This window comes from Mytilus trossulus, chromosome 14 (genome assembly GCF_036588685.1).
Source record: "Mytilus trossulus isolate FHL-02 chromosome 14, PNRI_Mtr1.1.1.hap1, whole genome shotgun sequence".
Lineage (NCBI taxonomy): Eukaryota > Metazoa > Mollusca > Bivalvia > Mytilida > Mytilidae > Mytilus > Mytilus trossulus.
The window spans coordinates 66,001,388-66,025,212 of record NC_086386.1 but is presented as its reverse complement, the minus strand read 5'-3'; the positions used below and the strand labels follow the sequence as shown (position 1 = coordinate 66,025,212).

The 23,825-nt window shown below is 32.8% G+C and overlaps 1 protein-coding gene across 2 annotated transcripts in view; it reads right to left on the bottom strand.

The window, feature by feature from the left end:
* Positions 1-23,825, bottom strand: part of LOC134696054 (IgGFc-binding protein-like) — a 60,906-nt gene that overhangs the window by 5,050 nt on the left and 32,031 nt on the right. For both annotated transcript variants that reach the window (XM_063557620.1, XM_063557619.1), the window contains exons 3-4: positions 11,590-11,677; positions 498-557 (exon numbers count right to left, since the gene is read on the bottom strand). In XM_063557620.1, the coding sequence (XP_063413690.1) occupies positions 498-557; positions 11,590-11,677 (148 nt within the window). The remainder of the gene's footprint in view (positions 1-497; positions 558-11,589; positions 11,678-23,825) is intronic.

The window sequence follows — 23,825 nt, the reverse complement described above, 5'->3', positions numbered from 1 at the left end:
TTGTTGATGTTGGTTGTTTGTTGGTTTATATTGTTGAATATTGTTGAATAAATGCCATGACAAATAATCAGGGAATTTCAAATTCCAATTGTTAGTTTATAAGATTAAATAAATATTAAAATATTAAATAAGATTACCTTAGGTGTATTGGGCAAAACTTTTAGGAATTTGGGTCCTCAATGCTCTTCAACTTCGTACTTTTTTTGTTTGATTCGAGCGTCACTGATGAGTCTTTTGTAAGACGAAACCCGCGTCTGCCGTATGTTCAAAATTTGGTCCTGATATCTATGATGAGTTTATTATGTATTTTTTAATATTCAAAATATATATAGAAAATGTTGGGTGTTGAATTTCTCAGAGGGCTGAACCCGACCTATAGCTGGAAAAACGTGACAAAAGAAGGCATTGATGATGTTTTCTGGCATTGTTGAAAATATTGGATGTATAATTCAATTTGTGAAAATCAAACTTAAAAAAAAGAAGTTTTTTATACATACTTTTCAGTAATTCTCCGCAACATGTGCAGTCTTCATCAATCCGGCCATCACCATCGTTGTCTGAAAAAGATATAATTATTTTTGGCAATTAAGTTAAAGTTATATTAAATAAGAGATTGTGTTACTTTGTACTATTAAAAAATCATGATGAAAAGAGAAAATTAAAGGTTTTTACTTCAAATTCTACTTTCTATATTGTGTATTTTACTACAATATTCAAGTTTTTTTATACTCGGACTAGATTGAAGAGAGAGTTACGAATGTACGATGGAGGCACGTACGAAATCGCTCTGCAGATAAGTCGATATTTTATATAATTTTCAAGAGATTTTTCGAAATGTAACTAACAGTGTAGATACTATCCTGTACGCTATCCGGAAGTCGCGATCTTCGAAGCGAGAACCTTTTGGATCACATTTTAAATTTGATGGATATACTGAATTAAACGGTAAGTTGATCATCTGAACATTGCTTTTAAAATAATTTAATCAGCTGACATCAATATTCTCAAATGGTTTAGAAATAAATCCAGCACATTCATTATTCGAATCTTAGCCTCAATCAAGAGATTTTCAAGTGCATCACTAAGGAAAATCAGTCGGTGAACCTAAAAACAATCTTTTTACCCTCTTAGTGTACAAATTAATGTGTGAACCAGACTTAATTAACTAAATGAAGTAGATTTCAAGTGGGGGTAAAAGTTTCAACCAGATCTTTGAAGGCAGAAATAAGAAATTTACACTTGTTTGAATTTCTCACTGTACGATCAGTCTCGCTTGTATATTTTGAAACTGTATGATTAGTCTTAAAGTTTATTTCACTGTATTCTAGTGGTGATTTCAAAATTATGTACGATACATTAGAAGGTGGCATTTTTCGAAATAACACAAATATTTTTCAATAAATTCACACCCTAACAACTTATGAAACCTGTTTTAGCTTGATAGGGTGTACTCGACTTACTACATTAAGTATAAGGATGTTTAAATGTTGCTAAAATAAGAAGAAGTTTTGTTGTACAGAGGACTATGTACAAGATTTTAATATAGATAGAAATTCTTTAGATAAAGTTTTTAATTCCCAAGGTCAGCAATTGATTGATCTCTGTATTGCCTCTCAGCTAAGAGTTTTGAACGGACGTTTTATTGGTGATATGCTGGGAAATATGACATGTTTTAAACCCAGTGGGTGTAGTACTGTTGACTATGCCTTGACCAGTGTTGACCTCATTAACTCTGTTAGTTTTTTTCAAATATTAGAACCTTCATATTTATCTGATCATGCTCAAATTGTAGTCTTTTTAGAAGGGTGTATATCCATGCAAAATATGAATATAGACAGAAAATATAGTGAGATAGATATGACATTTAAATGGGAGATTATTTCTAAGGAACAATTATATACTGTTTTAGAAGAAAGCAGCACTAGAGATGAAATACTTGGTTATGAAAATACGCCATTTGAAATAAATTGTTCTGGGGTTGAAAGAGCAGAACAACAACTAAATTATATATTTAAAACATTAACCATGCGTTCATGTAAAATTATTAAATCCTTTCGTAAAAAGAAATTAAAAAAGAAAAAGCCATGGGAAGATAGAGAACTAGCTGATGTAAAGCAAACTGTATCAAATCTAGCCAAATTATTACGAATAAATCCTTAGAACCTCAATTCAAAAAATAATTTCCTAGGTCACTGTAAACTTTGTAAAAAATTAATAAAAAGAAAGAAAAATCAATTTAAAAAGGAAATATTTAGTCAGCTTTCAGCCCTTAGAGATACAGACCCTAAACAATATTGGAAATTATTAAAGTCATTAAAATATGAGAACACTTATAATAAAATTGAGCTTCAAGCTGGTTTTCCAGAAATTATTGATCATTTTAAGCATCAAGGAGAGTCTGTAAACTATGATAAAGAATTTAAAACTAAAATTGAAACCAATATATTAAATGAAACTGATGCACTTTTATTCAATGAGGTAACTGATAAACCGTTTACTATCAATGAAGTAAATAATGTATACAAAAACTAAAAAACTGGAAAAAGCTCTGGTCCAGACCAAATTTGTAATGAAATTATTAAATATAGTGGTGTTGTTAATTATAAAGCTATTACTAAGCTTTTTTAATTTAATTCTTGATTCTGGTAAATATCCATCAAACTGGAGAAAATCTTTTACCATACTTATTCATAAAGCTGGAGACAAGCTAGATATTAATAACTATAGGGGAATTTCCCTTCAAAATTGTATTGCTAAACTTTTCAGTTCTGTTATTAATTCTAGAGTTGTAACTTACTATGAAGACAAATTTCAGTTCACCAATTTGGATTTAGAAATAATCATAGGACAGCAGATAGTATTTTTATTCTAAAAACTTTAATGATAAAATATTTGACAAAAAAGAAGAGTAAAATTTACTCTTGCTTTGTTGATTTGCGTCGTGCTTTTGACACTGGTCTCTTATACAAATTAAAGAAGGATGATTTTGGAAAGAAAATATTTGAAGTAATTAAAGATATGTATAAGTGTTGTGAATCTTCAGTTAAAATAGATAATAAACAGTCTGAATTTTTTTAAATAGATAAAGGGGTCAAACAAGGGGACAGTTTGAGCCCCACATTGTTTAATTGTTTTATTAATGATCTCCATTCAATTTTTGATGGGACATGTGATCCTGTGTCTTTAGATAAAACATCAATAAGTAGTCTTAGTTTTGCTGATGATCTTTTAATATTATCAGAATCACAAAACGGTTTACAATCTGCTTTGAATAAACTGGAAAAATATTGCTACAAATGGCAGCTGACTGTAAATACAAATAAAACAAAAGTTATGATTTTTCATTCTAGAAATTCTTTTGAGTCAAAATTTTTTTATCACCAAAATCAGTTAACTGAAGTTAAAGAGTATAATTTTCTTGGGAACATTATTGATAATAAAGGAAAATTTAAGAGATCTACACATGAACTATCCAAAAAAGCGCTTAAAGCGTTATTTTCACTAAAAAAATATATGTATAATTTTCATCATGTCCCTGTTGATTTATCATGTAAATTATTTGATTCACTAATTAAACCCATAATTTTATATAATAGCGAGAAAGTTGAAAGTTGGTTTATGGAGGATTATTACTCAATTTATAGAGCCATAAATAAAGCCACTTTGCATGGAACTGAGTAAGGACGATTTCCACTTGACTCTTTTATCAAAACTCAAGTTTTATTATATTTTTGTAGAATAAACTGCCATGAAATAAACCCTCTTGTTAAAGAAGCTTTTGCAGTAAATAAGTCTATGTCTGAAGATGGAATATATACTTGGTACACTTTTGCCAAGCATATTTTTAAAGAATTTAATATTGATGAAGAACAATATGTTGATTTTGATAAACCTTTTAAACTTATAAAAAATTCACTCAAAAAAACTTTTAAATGTATAGTGAACGAAAAGTATAATAACATCACTCTTCAAAAACTTTCAAATATTGATAACAGTTCAAAACTTTATCTTTATAGGAAACTTAAAAATTAAATTAAATTTGAGGACTACCTGCACAATCTAAACAATTTTAATAGTCGTCAGCTTTTAACAAAATTACGTGTAAGTGATCATAATTTGGAAATTGAATAAGGACGTTATAAAAAATTCAAAGAGAACACAGACTGTGCAAAGTTTGTAAAATTTTAGATGATGAGGAACACTTTTAATTAACAGTAATGTAAGACATTCCCTTATAAATGCAATTAAAACCCATTATCCTAATTTTAACGAGCTTGACTCAAACTATAAACTTAAAACTATTCTAGATCCCAATAAAGATATTTTATCTAGTGTTGTAGACTATATAAAGCAATCTATGGAATTGCGAAAATAAGGTCCACATTGGTCAATTATTATATACATCTATATATATATATATAGATATATGTTATTAATATCAACTTCACTTTTTAAAATCATTTATCATGTATATTAATGTTTCTTGTCACTTGTGTATACAATGTACTATGTTTGCATTTTAACCCGTCAGGGTTTCATGTTTTTTGCAATATAATAAAGTTAATTTAAATTATATTAGTTTCAGAAATGTCCTCCGTTATACTTAAAATTGTACAAACACACAGATTTAATTGTTATAAAAAAAATGCATGTATTTACACACATTCGAGGCCGTACTGGAGCCTATAATTGAACACAGTTCCTTCACTTTGTTTTGGATGTAGAGCTGTCTCTTTGATACTCAATTGTACTTCTGTTCCACATTTCTTCGTAACAGTTGACAACAGTTCCGAAAAAATATTACATACATTAAGGGTAGGTGATTCACATTGAGGAATTATGATTGTATTGTCCTTCTTCAGGGAGTTCGCTTCTCAGTTTCAAAGTAATTAACTTTCCAAAACACTAGTTTATATTAATAGGGGATTAATATAGAAATCCAAAGAGCAAAAAAAAAAAATATAGGTCACCGTGCTTGTTTTCGATATATTTGCCGGAAAATGTTCTCTCTTGACTTTTCATATAGCTTTATCATTAACAAGTTTATGTCCCCAAAAACTATTTAAGGAATGACTGCTATATTTTTCTGTCTATGAAGAAAAAACATAAAAAAAATATGGTACACACTGAATAACGCGCGTTACCAAATTTTGAAAACATGACAAGCGAGCTTCCTTAATTTCAGCAGGTATCAGTTTGAAGTATTTTGTTCGGACATTTGTAATGGATGGAGAAACACATGTTGCAACTTTCAACTTTAATTCTTCCGAATCATGAAAACTTGACATTGGATTATCCTGAAAAAGAAATATATCTTTCGTTTACTTGAATGCATTACAGTATTTATATTGATTTGAATTTAACATGTACATTTCATTAACAATTTTCAAATAACAAAGTCAGTGGACTAGATATTAATGATGTGCCTCCCTTTTACCCCATTCCAAAGTTTTCCTTAGGGTCGACTTATACCTGAATGTTTCTATAATGGGGCAGATGTTAATGAAAAATGGAGATAAAAAACATAGTCGACTTCCAAGGAAAATCAAAACAAGAGCCTTTCAGAGGACAGCAATCCAGATTTTTTTAAATTTATTTATATCTTGCATTTTTTAATCTTTCAAGAACCATCTTTCTTCATGAACGGTGAATGTGAAAATCATAAATATCTAACCTGACCTCCGTGTTATCATCAGTAACAACATATTAAAGTTTGAAAGTGATTGAACGATTCACGAGTTAACGCATGGACACGACTGGAAACACCATTTTTAAACCTTTCGAGAAGCATACCTCATGATCAGAAACTGTAAAAACCGTCAATATCAACTTGACCTCCATTTTGGCATCACTAACGACAAATATTTTTTTTTTAAAAACTTTGATTAAACGGTTCATGAGTAAAGGGCATGGACAATGTTTGGCAGCTTTCTAACATCACCAAAATAATACAAATAAGAAGATGTGGTCTGAGACAACTCTCAATCCAAGTCCCAATTTATTTTAAAATTTTAGTACAGCGGGTTGAACCGTTTTATTGGTCGCACCAACCTTCAACACACCAACCGATTTTTCTGTGGAAAATCCTGTTAAAAAGGATAAAAGTGTATAAGTTGCCACGCAATTAATAAATGCAACCAGTACAATGACATATATGGATTAACCCAGAACCCAGAAATCGCTTTAAGTAAACTGATAAAATCCTTTTCATTTTAAATTCATTCGTTATTGATACATGTAATCATTTTTGTAAACTTACCCAAATTATATCACCCTCAACAGCGGACGGTGTAAATAGCCTTTAAAATGTAATAGCTAAACATATAACTGCAACGATACATTATTACAAAGTCCACAAGCGAATCATGTATTGCTTTTTAGGCATTTGATTTTAAATAAGACTGACAGAACAAAATACAATTATTTTGGCGTCTACAAAAATCATCAGAAAAAAATTTGTATTGTGTGATGAAAAAAAATATACGTTATAATAGTTCCCTGGACAGTTCATAATATCACATAGACACGTATATGCCTTCAAATTGCCGTTGTTGTTTTTTTTTAAATCATGAGTGGTCATACAGTAAAAAAATTAGAAATCGCTTCTAAATACAGTCAGTTCTAGACTGATCCTCAAGGAAAACATTTTTTTTAGGGGAAATACGAATATTCTACTTAAATACGAAAAGAATATTAAAACAGTATATATTTAACTGTAAACTGATGCAAATATTTGCAATTAATGATTATTTGCTTTGTAGTTACGAGAGCAAAATTGTCCATCGATTTCACTTTTTTCTATTAAGTTGGTGTGATGCACACATATATCTTATATTCTAATGCATGTTTTTGGTACAGTTACTCATATTTATGATGCTACAATACCTTGAAGATGTGCAAAGCACTTTAAAGTTATAGGAGTAAACAAATGATGAGAAAAGACACCGTAGGCAAAACCGTTCTGTTAGTCAGTAGGAAATCATCGCTTCGAAAATCGCGCCTTCCGGATAGCGTACAGAATAGTATCTACACTGTGAACTGAGAGCATGATTAACGATGGGATTTGGGATCCAGCTCCCGCTTTCACTTTCTGCTGAAAGACGAAACTTTTTTGGGAAAACTTAAAAAATCTAGTGCCATTACTTAAAGTTATTGATAATACCCGAGAGAGCTTGTTATATACCTGAATTGTTTACCTTATACCTACCTGAGCCCCGGGGTATTTACAATACATAAACAATACAATCCATATTAAAGTCGATTTGAGGCTCTATACGAGTGCGACCATGGATAGTACAAACACAGTAGCGGAATTGATCAATGAAAGTAGAGAAGTAGTGTATGGAGAAACTAAAGAATGTGTAACACTTGAAAACGTGTATCAGCTTATGGTTGGAATGAACGAAAGAGTAACCACAATTGAAAAAGGGATGCTACAAGTTACACAGATAAACAGAACTCTAACTACAATGGTACATAATTTTGGTGAGCTTAAAACGAAAGTAAGCCGAACGTGGAGTCTGATGTAAATAAGCTAAAAAGCAAGTATGCTACAACCGAATCTGATATTGCTTCTATAAAGAATAAAAACGTTAATATTGATAGGGACATGAAGCAAACGAAGAACGATAACAGTGAGACAAATAGAAACATGCAAGGACTTAGCGATTTCATTGACGATTTTAGAGCCAAGCATATGAGAGCAATGTAAAAGAAGTGAGCGGAATAAGAACAGCGATGAGAAAGGCGGTAAATGATTTTGAGGACATGTCACGCGAATTAAAGCAGGAAATAAGGAAGAGAATGATGCGCTTAAATTGATTTACAATGTCGCTCAATGAAAAACAATATCATTTGTACAGGCCTAAGAGAACCAGAAAACGAAAACACAGAAAACTTGATTCGCGGTTTTATTAAAGACGAGCTACATGCATATACCACAAGCTTACATTAGGGAATGTGCATAGGTTCGGTAGCGGGGCCTTACCAAATAGAATACTAAATAGCAGATACCAAATAGAATACTCATAATATTCAAAGGCAGTTCAATATTTGTCATTTCAAAAATCCAGATATTTAGTGCATGCCAGAGACTGGCGACCATCGGACAGCTCCTAAATAAATGTTCTATGTCTCTGGTCCTTCTTTAGAAAATGTACACATGTTACTATTTATGCTACTATTTATTTACTTGTACATATGCTACTTTTTTATTTTCATCTTGTAAAGTAGTGAATTCGTCCCTAAAATTCTATGGATAATTCTATATTGGAACCAGCAAAGCTTAGTGCTTCTAGTATATTTTGTACATGAAGTGTATTTTTTTCAGTTAATACCAATCATATTAAGATGGTTCTCCCATTTTTCCTTTACAGCAAAAGTAATATATTTCTCATTTAAAACTCTGTAAATGTCCTTTGAACCTTTTTTTATTCAGAAAAGACACTTAGGTTAAAAGATATTATCAATTTGATATAACAGATTTTCAGTTTGATATAACAGATTATCAATTTGATATACAAAAATATTTTATTTGATTTATCAAATTATTAATTTGATATAACAAATTATTAATTTGGCATAACAATTTATGACGCCCAGTGACAGATATAAAGTGCATATTCAAAATTCATTTTACAGGTTTAATGTTTCTAAAACCCACCCTTACCCCTTTCCCTCTTTATTTGAGAAAGTTTTCGGGACTATATCCCCTATTTCGTATGTTGAACCTTGTGTCTCAGAATGGACAAATTAAAGAGAGAAAAGGGCATATTTGATAAATTTATATTGCATATTTTCAAGTCAAAACGAAACCAACAGTTATATTTAGATATTGGTGTTTCTAAGAACTTAGGAAATGCGAGGATAACAAAATGCTTCATTCTCTTAAAAAAACTGGCATGTTACTTTATTATTTCATCAGGAACATGAAAGGATTTATTAAACATCCTTCAGTTCATCGTTGAATTTGTCTTAAATTAATTTGTTTCATTCCAGTGCTTGTCCAGTTTTTATAGTAGACTCTTGAACCACCAATTTTTATGTTTTCTACCTCCCATAAAGAATACGATAAAATCTTGTTTTTTTTAAAATTTGATTAAGGGTTTTCCAAGCATAAAAAAACTCTTGCCAAAAGTTAATTGATGACCTTTAATAGGCCCAATATAACTTAGTTCAATAAAATTTATTTGCTTAACAATAGAGACTTATCTAACCCACTTAAAATTTGAATAATACAGCCGTCTTACCAGTGTAAGTTTTAGTCCCTGTATAAATGCTTTTAAATTTAGCATTTTTAAACCACCCTTATAATGATCTTGACATAAAAGATCTCGGTTGACCTTATCTGATTTATTATCCAAAATAAAACCATACGTTTTATTTGTTAAATTACGTTTATATTTTCATCTTGACTAGCTATAGGGCTAGATAGAAACAGATGATTTAATTTAGATATGCCCAACGTTTTCAACATGGTAATCATTCCAAAGGGGGTGAGATATTTGACCAATTTTTCAAAGTGTTGTCTTATCATCTTAAACTGGCCTATAATTTAAATTAATCATTCTATCTAGGTCAACTGAAAAAGTAATTCCAGGGAGCTTGCATGTACTGGAGCTCCATTTTAATCCCCACTTTAAACAATTTTTATCTAAGCTATGTTTTTTTTGCTACCTATCCAAATAACACTTGTTTTTTTCTATATTAATCTTAAGTCCCGATATTTCATAAGACACATCATTGGAGAACATAAATATTAACTAAGGTAATTATTGTATAGGATATTCACTCTAAATGGTTTAAGGGAGATAACTGAGAAGAAATTTTAATAAATACATTGGATTCAGAAGGAAATTTAACTTGAGCACCCAACAGTGAATATCTATATATTTCATGTTATGTTCATATTTTGAAAGATTATTTCATTCCTATAATTTCATAATGCATTTATTTTACTTACTGTCATTCTTTCCAACACACAAATACATTTTTCCATTCTTTGTGGTTATTGCAAAAAAGAAAAGATCACACAAGAAGCACAAGTATACACATTTCAATTGTTTTGCCTTCAAATCTGATACAGTCAGATTTGTCTATAATTCTGTCATAAGATGTCTGTCTAACATGTTCATTCTATTTGAAAGACTGTTTTAGTTAAATAAACTTTATATAATCTAAATAAGCCTTATATTTCAATACTGTCAGAGTTGTTCATTTTACTACATGTAGATATTGGAGTTTCTATGTTTGTCCTTTGTATACATGTATTAAAAACTCCTATGTCAAATTTACAAATTTATATGATCCTTTGTCTATTTAAGAAGGCAGAGATGTTTTAAACTCAATGATTTCTCTAATACGATCAAAGATCAATATTCTTAATGAGATGTAGCTGTAAATATATAAGATTTGTCTAAATGTTAATATTTCTCGTTTAAAAGGACAGTTTATAAGAGACAATTAAAAAAATTGAAAACTTCAAATGAAGTATCACTCTTGATGAAAAGCAATACTTTTGTGTCACAATGTAAATCAAATTAATGCATGATCAATAATATATCCTAAAAACTAACAAAAATATCTAATAATCGAACAAAGACTGCACATCATGAGTGTGTATGTATATCATATAAAATGAGTTAGGTTCAGCAGAGATTGTGCAAAACTTATTATAGTATGGTCACTTCATTATGATGATTATATTGTACATTTACTATGCACACAAACAAGGAAAGATAAATCAAACAAGGATCTCATTCAGAAATTCGGAATAAACATCACTTTAAAAGTGGTTTATACTTAAAATATTCTAACTTCAATTCATTTGTGTCTGATGAAATAAAGTAAACATATATCAAGAATTTGATCACTTGTTGTCTACAAAGCGAAAGACGTCATATAAGAATGCAAAACAGAAAACGATAAATGGCGGAAAAGATTGTTTACCTCTCAACACATGAAGTGCAAACATGTGTACAGCATATTCACATATCTTCAGTGGTGTGAGTAATAGAAACGTTATTTTGAAGCCTCAATTTGCAATATCATATATTTTCCTTCAAGCATATTTGTATTTTGAACTTTTGAAATACATGTAAGTATACAATTATATGTCTGAAAATATTCTTTTTTTTTTAATTTTGGCGCATAAAAAATGTATTTTTGTAATGTTTACATTTCCCCGGATGAACTTGGGCTGGTGTTATTTACGCCCACGTTTTAACCAATTAGATTGCAAGTTTTTTTTGGCACCATAAAAACAAATAGATCTGATTTTTATTCAATCATAGTCAGTTATTGTTTATTATATTACCTTTTTTTAATGACAACTTTTTTTTTGTAGAAAAACGTGATATGAAAGAAAGAAATATATTAAAAAAATAGCCAATTTCAAAAGTCCAGTCAATGTTTTCAGCTTTGTTTCACTATGATGCTGTTAAAAAGATGCAGAGAAATTATGTTTTATTTAGTCTTATAACTTTCGTGAAGATAAATGCAGTTTGGGTTTAAAGAGAAATACATTACTCAAACAATAATGGATATTGCTATCCTATTAAGCTATTGCTTGACCATCATTATTGTAATAACCTTTTCCATCACATTCTTCTTCGTCGATTTCACCATCGCAGTCGTTGTCTATTTCATCTCCATACTGCATCTTTTGTGTTTGACAACCCTGCAATACACGTTATATCTATCTATTTATTTATTCAATTATTTTCTGAAAGAAATGCACATATATACATTTTACAGTGGTATTTTGAACAGATATATCATGTTAAGGAGGGGTATTTGCAAAAAATACCAGTCGAGAGAATGTTAAATTTTGCGAGCCGTAAGGCACATGCTATATCTGTTTAATTACACCGAATGTTAATGTTCCGAAAAAAAGCATTGATGATCGTGACGTTACAAGCGTCTAGTCGGATAGAGTATTTTTTGGCAAATACCACGACAGAGAGGGTAAAAAAGGCATATCCTTTTGGCAAATACCCCGGCGGCGTTAAAAAAAGGAACGATATTTATTTGAAAACAGTAAATTGGTGAAAAATACGCTGGCTATCAACCAATCAAAATTCAGGATTCTTACATAACTAAGGTGTAATTATATACGTAAAGTCCTAATATTTACCAGAATGACCAGTTATTACCATGCAGTCAATTATAAATTTTGATACAAAAATATCAAGTTAGTAGATGTTTATGTTTGTGTAAAATAACTCAATAGTCAATAGGACTGTTCATTTCGTTTTGATTTGAAAAAAATGAAACATAAATTGATCAAATATGCCCCCCTTTTCTCTCTTTAATGTGTTCGTTCTAAGACACAAGGTTCAATATACAATGAAATAGAGATACAAGAGTAGTGTTGTATGCGTTATATAACCCTTAAACCTTGGACGCGGACGCGAGCGCTATATTTGGACCTGCGCGCGACACGAACACTATATTTGGGCCTTCGCGAGGACATCGGGACACCAACTCCATATTTGTACCTGAAATCGGGACGCGAGACGTCATAGTTGTTGACATGGGGATGCATACCTTAGGAAATGACTTACAAGAACGCCGTATTTAGGTGCAGAGGCTACAGTTGGGCTTAAACCTTGTACGCTACCCTTCAAGGTGGACGTTACGTCACACCCTTACAGTCAAGTGGACGGTATACCCTCCAAACCGGACGCGAATTTTAATTAGCTAAACACAAACCCTTTCAATCCAACCCCTTAATAATACGTCTGTGATAATTCTGAAGAAGAAAAAAATCTACTTCTTAAAATATTCACTACTAAGACATGCTTATAAAACCTACAAGACTTCCCCAAGATATACTATTTATATAAATCAGATAAACTGTCAATCAATCTAGTAGGCGGTACTATAAATAGATGCACGTGTAAGGATAATTTGATTCAAATGTTTGATATCAATTCATAAAATAATTATCTTTTTATTTTTTTTATGTTTTGGATTGCTTATCTTATTAACATGACAATCGTTAAAAATTCAGTAGTATTGCTTTTCGATTTCTTTCAACCACTTAATTAAAACATATGGCCCTGATTTAAATGACACCTCAAATAATTAGATTAAGTTCAGTTCAGTTCAGTTTCTTGTATATTAAGAATAAGAATAAGAATTAAGAATAAAATTGTTTATTATAGTGTCACATATTGATTGAAACAAGACATTCACACAATATACATATACATACATACAACAATCAATATCCAGCCAAAAAATGACTTATGAGACACTTGATTCTTAAAACCAAAATATATACAAAAATATACTATTTAAACTTGTAAGTAATCACATAAAAGTTTTATCTAAATGGAACAAGTAGCTTAAAATATAAATAATTCTTAGTTTAAAAAAAAAAAAAAAAAGATATGTATTAACTATGAAATATGAAATACTATAAAATTGGGTAAAAATCTTATATATAAATGCATTAAAAATTGATTAATGAAAAATATTACTGTAAAAATAGTTTTCTACGTAAATAAAATTTATGTAAACATTTACAAAAATAATACTGGATATTGGTACAATTCATAATTTCAATAAATTTTCTGTTTGTATTAAAATCTTGAAAGTTTTCAATAAGTTTTGAGCATTCATTAAACAAATTGTATCGAAGATCGTCATATAATGAGCATTCCATTAGAAAATGTTTTTCTGTTTCTATGCTGTTGGTTTCGCAAAGCACACATATTCGGTCTTCAATGGGTGTAGGCGGCCTGGAGTATCTTCCCGTCTCACACGCAAGTGGAAGTGAACCGGAGCGAAACAGAGCCATTGTACGTCGCTCAGTTTTGGAAATGTTCAAACGGACGTATTGTTCGGTTTTCACACTTTGTTTGTATTGCCTATAAGTTCGTAATTTGTTTCCGTTCTGTGAGTTATGTCGATCATTAAAGACTTCCTCGTTCCATTCCGTGTTATCTAATACAGTTATTTTTTCGCTAATTGTACGCATTACAGTTTTTGTAGATACAGATAAATCGTACACAAGATCTCTCACATTTAGCAAATCAACAGTTTTGTGCACTTGGAAAGCCCAACCCTTTCTATACCTTGAAGTCCATTTAAGTATTTTAGTACAGTTTCTATGTTGATCAGAGCGTAAAAGTCTACACAAAAGCCTACAGAAGTTAATTCGCTGTTTTGTAAAGCACGACGTCCAGCCCATATCGCCGCGTGATGCTAAATTAGACGTTCGTTTTCCTACGGACAAAAAGAATTTACAGGCCCGGTTCTGAATTGTCGATATGGCACTAAACGCTTTAGTTCCCCAAATACCACTACCATAGAGAAGAACAGGCTCTACCATTGATGTATACAGTTTAGTGTAAACTTTATATGTCATTCCACCTAACATAGACGCCTTTGTCATTAAAGCTCCAAGGGCACGACTAGCCGCTTTTGATAACTCCGTTACATGTTTTTTAAAAGTCAAGTACTCGTCCATCCAGACACCTAAGTATTTGTAGGATTCACAGTAATCAATATTATTGCCTGAACAATTGAAAATCCGATCTGACCTTGCTATTGATTGATTTCGGAAATGTACGATTTTGGTTTTGTTAATGTTAATTGAAAGTTTCCATGTAGCACACCAGTCCGATACGACATCTAGCATTCGTTGTAAACTATTTTCGTCGGGTGCGATTAAGGCGATATCGTCCGCATATAATAAAATACTCAAATGAAAATCATCAACCTTCACTCCACAGTTTAACGCATTAATGCGGTCCGCTAAGTCATTTATGTAAAGAGAAAACAATGTCGGTGAAAGGATACATCCCTGTTTTACTCCGGCTTCAACGTTGAACCACTGAGTAAGGTCATTATTAACACGAACGGTACAATTAACATCATCATACAGTGACTGAATTGCGAATAAAAACTTCCCCCTTACTCCTGCACGTTGCAGTTTATACCATAAAAAGCTATGCTCAACCGTATCAAATGCTTTTTTCATGTCAACGAAACATGTAAACGTGGATTTTCTTGATATTTTACGATCATTTATGATTGAGTATAGCGAATGTATATGCTCCTCACAGCTTCTGCCTCGTCGAAATCCATTTTGTTCGTCACATAAAATTTTGTTATCTTCAAGCCATTTACTTAAACGATAATTTAAAATGTTACAATAAATTTTACAAGGCACCGAAATCAAAGTTATTCCCCTGTAGTTGAGCGGGTTTCTATTGTCATCGGATCCGTGTTTAAAAATCGGGTTTATAATACCACTTTTCCACTGAATTGGAACTTTGCCGAGATTGAAACAGCCCATAATAATTTGGTGTAATAAGTCAATAGCTGTGTCATTTTTTAATACTTCAGCCGGGATGTCGTCAATTCCTGTAGCTTTCCGTGATTTGGCACGTATGACTGCATCGAGAACCTCAGTTCTGGAAATAGATGCATTAAGCGTAGTTACATCAATTTCAATATTAAAGTTCGCAGAATCAAGTTCAGTTTCGACACCGGTTTTTCGCTTAAATAATGAATGAAAATCGGTCTTCCACTTATTCATAACATCGTTTCTGTTTGTATTAACTGAACCGTTCTCATCAACAATTGCCATTGGAATACAAGGTTTACGCTCGTTGGCAATACCCAATTTACCAATAGATTTCCAGAAATCACGCTGATTGGTTTCACACAGTTTATTTTCAAGTATATGGCGTTCATTGGCTTGATATTTTCTTTTAAATTTTCGGTTTAGACGGTCAAAAGTTTTTCTTTCGGAACAGTATTCTTTTTTATATTTTTGCTTTAAAGATGTTGGTCCAGTGTAACGTAACCACTTCTTTTCAGTTTCACAAACTTTACTCCATTGACCATGTGGAGCACTACCCAAAGGGTATAGTTTGAGCAACTATTTACACCTTAAAAGAGGGACGAAAGACACCAAAGGGACAGTCAAACTCGTAAATCTAAAACAAACTGACAACGCCATGGTTAAAAATGAAAAAGACAAACAGAAAAACAATAGTACACATGAAACAACATAGAAAACTAAAGAATAAACAACACGAACCCCACCAAAAACTAGGGGTGATCTCAGGTGCTCCGGAAGGGTAAGCAGATCCTGCTCCACATGCGGCACCCGTCGTGTTGCTTATGTGATTACAAATCCGGTAAATAGTCTAATTCGGTAGGTCAAATTCATGAAAGGGAAGGGGATTGTAGTTACGACGTAAGGAACATATCCGATATCATTTGTGAAACGGTTATTCCATAACGGTCAACCAACTCGTGATGGCGTCCGTAAAATTTACGAAGGGATGATTTCAACTTCACCATTTGGAACTCTTGGTTTAATAACTTCCTTGTGAGCAGTAACCCTCTATCAAGAAAATCATGATAGGAAATGCAAGCACGGGAATATCGTATGAATTGGGAGATATATACCTCGTATGCAGGTGCTGCTGGAATGTTGCTACTTAGAAATGGAAAGTTCACAATTGGAAAGCTGAAATCATCTCTTTTGTCGTAAAGTTTTGTCTTCAACCGACCCTCATTGTCAATTTCTAGATGTAAGTCAAATTATGAAGCCGACTTAACTGTATCTGTAGTATCCTTTATCTCCAATTCGATGGGATAGATGCGATCCACATAGTCACCAAATTTTGAATTGTTTAGTGAAAGAACGTCATCTATATAGCGGAAAGTAGAGTTAAAGGATATTGCTAACTTCTTATCTTTCTTCCTAAGAAGTTCCTGCATGAAGTCAGCCTCATAATAATAAAGAAACAAGTCAGCAAGTAGAGGGGCACAGTTTGTTCCCATTGGGATGCCGACAGTCTGTTGAAAAACACGTCCTCCGAACGTAACAAATATGTTGTCAATCAAGAAATCAAGCATCTTGATAATATCGGTTTCAGAGAATTTTTTGTTTGAATCAGAATGGTTCTTTACAAAGTATGATTTATCCCTCCCTAAGACAAGATACTTGTATCTACGTTGGCCATTCTTTTTTATGAAGCAAAGTAATACCAACTCTTTTAATTTGTCTTTTAGTTTGGAATGTGGAATACTTGTGTAAAGAGTAGAAAAGTCAAATGTTTTAATACTGTTACAAGATGAAAGAGAGTTAGATTGTATGTACTCTAAAAGATCTTTGGAATTTTTAAGTATCCACATCTAATTCACGCCACCTCTAGAATAGGCAGTTTCACAATAACTTTGGAGCCCGTCTTTGATTGCTGATAAAATGGATGTTAATAATTTAGAAAGGGGTTTCGTGGAGCACTTGGAAGACCCAGCAATATACCGTTGTTTGTAAGGACACTTATGTAGTTTAGGTATCCAATACAGTGATGGAAGATCCAGTTCTTCATCTTTGGTTGAAATACCAAAGGAACAAAGAACAGACCTATGATTATCCAGGATTTCCTCTTTGGTAAGTGTCGTGAGGGTATATGTTGGGTTTCCGAGTGAATTGTCTATACCTAATTCGTTTATCAAGCAATTAATGTAATGACTTTTACAGATAAAAACGATGTTATTTATCTGCGGGGACAACAACATATTCATCATGGAGGTCAGATAGGTGTTTAGCAACATTTGGATCTTTGAAGATTGACGTAGCATGGGCATTGATGGACCCATTCAGTTTCTTAATTCTGATTTGTATTAACGACCTCACTGCCTTAATCCATTCGGATAGAGTGTCTACGTCTTCCTTCTTGCGCTTAGCCCATTGCCTGGCATAATCCTCGACTGAATCCATCAAAATTTTAAAGTTGTGTTTCCAATTGATGGATTTAGGCTCACGATATTTCGGACCTTTCGATAACACGTTTCGTAGAGAAGTGTTATTAACAATGTTAAGGTCACCGGTAATAACGTGGCCAGCAGGATTATATGTGAATTGGGAACTAGCACAAGTGCTATCAGGAGGTTTAGACTTGAAGTCGTCAATATCGAGATCCTGCAAAACGCGTTTGTAATTGAAAATTTTAGTTGCAATAGGTTTGGTATAGGTATAAGAAATTATTGGTACAGACTGGTCTTTGAAATAAGGAGGTATTTTCGATTGAACTAATTTATGATGAAGGATATTGCCTAGGTTGAACCCATCGAGACCTTTGTTGGCAAAGGAAAGATTTAGAAAAGATCTTTTCTCTTTTTCATCTTTTCCAATGCGAACTGGCTTGAAAAGTCTGTGACTAGCAATATCCGAAATTATAGCTTGTAGTTTGTATTGGTTTGAATGAGGGTTTGTTACAGTGGATTCCAAACATAAATTGAACAGAGAATGAAGTTTTGAAAGGGGTAATGAATAAAGTTTCGTGCGAATGTGATGAATACCTAACGGTTTTTGTATGCATGGCAGCAAGTCATTAATAGAGACATCATGCAGAGAGGGTGATGTATAATGACGATGGCCATGACTACGTCTACGTCGAGGAGTCGAGTTGAAAATATTCATCACATTCACCGAGTTACACGAAGGACTAGATAGAATACCTATACCATCAATTTTGTCATTGCAGCCATACGGTGTTGCAGTTACCAATTGTCTAATCCAGTAGTCTTCTTTTTGTCTACGGAGAGTCGTTGAAAGATTAGGACTGTTCGAGCTATGGTATATTTTTTCAATAATTCGAACTGTCATAGAAACGATGGAATGATCGGGCTGATTGAAATGCTGGTATAGAATGTCGTTAGCATTGAGGTTAATGTCTGATCTATGACCGCACATACGATTGTTTAGCCTTCCTTTCGTTTCACCGACGTATACCAAGCCGCAAAGGTTGCACTCTAATCCGTAGACGACATTTATCGATTTACAATTCAGATCATCGTAACTTCTGGTAAAATATGACTTCTTGGTCAAATTGCTAGTGAATTCAGCATCTGTAATTAAAATAGCACAAGTTTTGCAGCCTTTGGTCTCACATTTTGAAATGCGACAGTGTTGTACTGTGTCATCAAAAACCAAAATGTCTTTAAGGAGAACTGAACAAGGCTGTATATGTGTAATATTGCTGTTGTCACTAGGACGATGATCTGAATGAGTCGTGTTTGGGTTATTTGTCATGTCTGGTGATGAGGGGACACCTGCCGTATCAGACGACACCGTGTCCATGGTGACGTCTGTTTCGGACCTTTTTATACTGGGCGACGTCCGAGCCAGTTTCCTGTTAGTTCTTCGTAAGTTCATGCAATTGTAGTTTTGTTACTGGGCGGATGATGTCCTCGGGGACAAAATGTCCACCAGCAGAGACATCGACCCAGTGGTAATAAAAGAGGGACGAAAGACACCAAAGGGACAGTCAAACTCGTAAATTCTAAAACAAACTGACAATGCCATGGTTAAAAATGAAAAAGACAAACAGAAAAACAATAGTACACATGACACAACATTGAAAACTAAAGAATAAACAACACGAACCCCACCAAAAACTAGGGGTGATCTCAGGTGCTCCGGAAGGGTAAGCAGATCCTGCTCCACATGCGGCACCCGTCGTGTTGCTTATGTGATTACAAATCCGGAAAATAGTCTAATTCGGTAGGTCAAATTCATGAAAGGGAAGGGGATTGTAGTTACGACGTAAGGAACATATCATTTGTGAAACGGTTATTCCATAACGGTCAACCAACTCGTGATGGCGTCCGTAAAATTTACGAAGGGATGATTTCAACTTCACCATTTGGAACTCTTGGTTTAATAACTTCCTTGTGAGCTGTAACCCTCTATCAAGAAAATCATGATAGGAAATGCAAGCACGGGAATATCGTATGAATTGGGAGATATATACCCCGTATGCAGGTGCTGCTGGAATGTTGCTACTTAGAAATGGAAAGTTCACAATTGGAAAGCTGAAATCATCTCTTTTGTCGTAAAGTTTTGTCTTCAACCATAAAACATAGGGAAACAATTAATTATATTATATACAGATGACTGAATTTGGTTATAATGATCACTAAATAATAGATATCATAATTAATTCATAGGATTGTCATCATAGAGTTTTTAAAAAAATATATAATAATTTATATGTGCTAAGGTGTAGGAAAATGTTAAAAAAACAACTGCATATACATGTATTTACAAGAATTAAAATGGTCAAAAGTTTAAAATTACTTATATCATAGCTGAGAGTGCTATACATATATATCAGGAATAATAATGAAAATTTCCTGTAAGACTTATGTAAAGTGGTTGGGGTTTGGACAAAATTTAAGGTATAATATATACAAAAATTTTCTTTACAGTTTCATTTCTATATGGAGATCTTGTCATTACTCTTTTTAAATTATAACTGATATCTTACAATTTTAAAGGGAAGATTTATTTTAAAAAAATTTATAAGCCGTAAAATAGTTGGATGGTATACTATTTGTAAGTAACAATTTTAAGAAGTTTACTTATACTGTACTTGTGATCAGGTTTTTTTTATCCTTTTTGTGCGCAGCAAGTGCATCTCATAACACATATTTCTAGCCAGAGTTTCAATGTTTTCATACACAGTTGGGTAACAGTTTATGTCCTTGCTAGTACAGTCTATTATGAGCTGCAGTAAATTCCCTTGTTGTTTGATCTTCTTGTATGTTGACGTATCAATTTCATCCATTGTCTGTTCGATTTTTGAGCAGTATTTAGATCTTATTTGCTCTAGTTCTTTGCAGTGTAGAATAAAATGTTCTAGATCTTCATTTTCCTGTTCGCAAATTGTACACATAGGGTTAACTTTTGGATCGAACTTAGCTCTTTTGGCTTGGAATATGTACGTTTGAGTACTTATTCTTGCTTTTATTTCTCCTGCCTTTACATCTTTACTATTGTTTTTTACACTTTTCCATATATTGTGAGCTTCATTTAATGGATTGTTCTGTATCTCTATGTATTTAAGTGATGTTTTTTCCATTTTTTCATTATGACATTCATTTTTCCAGTATTCCTTGATCTTTATTCCTACTAGTCTTTTCCATTCCATTTTATTCAGTGGATTTTCTATGTAGTAGCTACTGGATTTCAAATTGTATTTTGATAGAGTTTTTTCTACTCTGTTGATAAAGTCTTTTCCTCTTTGGTCTGAGAATACTATTTGTCGGCGCAGAATTTCACATTCTATGGTTCCTGGATTTCGAACAATATTCATGAAGAAGGTAAGTACATTTTTGTCTAATGTGATGGCAATAGGTTCTGCTCCTACCAGGGTATATACAGCCATATTTGCTGTATTATTTGGAAGTCCTTGAATTTGTCGGAGGATTTTTCTCTCTGCCAGTTCTAGCATATCCTTTTCTTTTGCAAGTAAGTTCATCACCTCAAGTCCGTATATGCTTCTTGGTACTGCATATGTTCTCCATAGCTTGTATGCAACCATGGGTGAGAATCCCCTTCTGACATGTAACCCAGCTCCAAGAAGGCTGTATATTGTTGCCCTTCCGGTTCTTATTCTTTCTGAGATATTTGAACGGTTTTGTTCGTTTCTTTTGATACCTAGATGTTTGGTTTCATTGGTTATATTGATGTCATTGTCTTCAAATTTCAACGTTGATATGTTTGAGCCTTTTGCATTGTATAGAACCGCTTCAGATTTAGTTGGATTGATTTTGACTAGATCTCTGCTCGTATGGTGTTGTACGATGTCTAATATTCCTTGTGCATCTGCAGTACTATTTGCCAGGACAGCAATACATGCTCCAAGTCCACTTTTTAATATGCTATCAAGTATGACGTTGTTGTAGCATTTATATAGCGTTGTAGATAGTTTTGCACCTTGTTGAATTCCTTGTAGAACCATGACATCTTCTGTACATTGCCCTTCCCATTTAACCTTGATGCTCATTCCTTTATACAAGTTTCTCAGTAATATCCAGAGTTTTCCTTTTATTCCATTATGGTACAGTTTGTTGAATAGTATTTCATGGTTTAGCTTGTCAAATGCATTTTCTGCGTCAAGAGTTACTAAGATCAGCAGTATCTTTAATTTCTTACTTTCTTCGATTGCTTCTGATGTGAGGAATGCTGCACATAGTGATGATACTCCTTCTGTAAAGCCTCTTTGCAGGGAGTTTTGTATGTTGTTAAATACAGAGTCAACTCTATCCTTCAATATACTTTGTAATATTTTTGCAAAGGTTTTAGTTACAGTCATTCCTCTATAGCTAGATGGTAATGTTTTGTCTTTTTCTTTCTTTAAGATTGGTGTTAGAATCCCTGTCTTTAGGAAGATGGGTACATCCAAATAGGTTAAGATTAAATTTAGCAAATGTACTATAAAGGGAGTTAACTCTTCCATCCCATGTTTGTAGTGTTCTGCCGAAATTCCATCTTCATCGGGTGCTTTTCCTGCTTTAAGTTTTTCTATAGCTTTATTTACTTCCTTTACGTTAACAAGATCTATGCCTTGACCTTTTTCCCTTTCTATGGATTCTATTATATTGTTTTGTATCTCTACTAGCTCTAGTTTTTCAGTGTCAAAATTTTCCTCTATTGTTGGAGTAGCTAGTTGTTGGAAATGTTCTTGCCAGATGTTCATTATGCTTGGTCCATCTTCTGCAGTCTTTTCGTTTAGTTTCAGTATCTTGGTATTAATAAGTGGTGTTTTTCTTTGCATGTTGATAAGCTTGTAAAAAAGTTTTGTATCTGAGTTTGAAGCTTTCATAATTTTTCCCGCTGTTGATTCTCTCTGCGAGGCATAAGCTTGTCTTTGTGCTTTTCGAAGTATTCTCTTTGCAGCTGTCATTTTGATTTTGAGCTCATTACTTCTTTCTTGAGGTGCTCCATGTTGCCTCCAAACTTTAAATGCATTTTTTGATTGCTTTGATGCCTTATCTATTTGTTTATTCCATATCGCCTTTCCCTTTGATTTGATTTTGATTTTTCTTCTATACTTTGGAATTGCTGCTTCTCCGGCTTTATGTAGCAGTTTTTCTAGATTTTTTATATCTTTCTCAATAATTCCTTTTGATTTTTGCATGAGTTTTGGTAGTTCTTTATTGATGACTTCCTTATAAATTTGATGGTCGCAGTCAGTCTATTTAGGTTTTGCTATGATAGTTGTTGCTTTTTCCCTGACTTTTTCAGTTGGCTGTTCAGTGTCAAGATAACAGGTACATGGTCCGAGGTATTCTCTGGGTCAGTATCAAGGACATCAATTTGTCTGATTTTGTTAATGATTTCTGAGTTACTTTTGAAGAGGAAGTAATAAATTTGTCCTTTCGACATACCATTCTGGTGATTAAATGTCTCTTTTACTGGGCATTTCTCAGTATTTCCTATACATTTTTCCTTGCAGAAAGTCTTTAGGATTTTATCATGAGGTGTCGAGCTTCTATCCAGGGACCCGTTCATGTCTCCACATACTATAATTTCGTGTGTGTCTTTATATTTCTCTATCATTTCATCAATGTGTCTTTGTATTCGATGTCTGCATTTTTGCTATCTGATGGCATATATACATTTATAAGACATATTGGTTTGTCTCCTTGTTGAATATGTATGGCTTGTATTCTATTTCCACCGTCTATCAGTTCATTTATATTTTCATTAATTTCTTTTTTCCAGATTATGGCTACTCCACCAGATCCCCTTTTCATTGATATGTTGAAATCAGGATCATCATTATCATCAACACTTTTAGCTATGTATCCGCTATTTTCAGTAATTTCAGCTTTGATTTTCTTTTCCACATTGAAAAGCCAGTGTTCTTGAATGCATAGCACATGTACATCCCTTAACAAGTTTTTGATATAGAGGGCATTTGATTTCACATTTTGTACATTGAGTGTACCTATAATGATATCCTCCCTTTTATCTTGTTTGATCGGCCACTGCCTAAAAAATG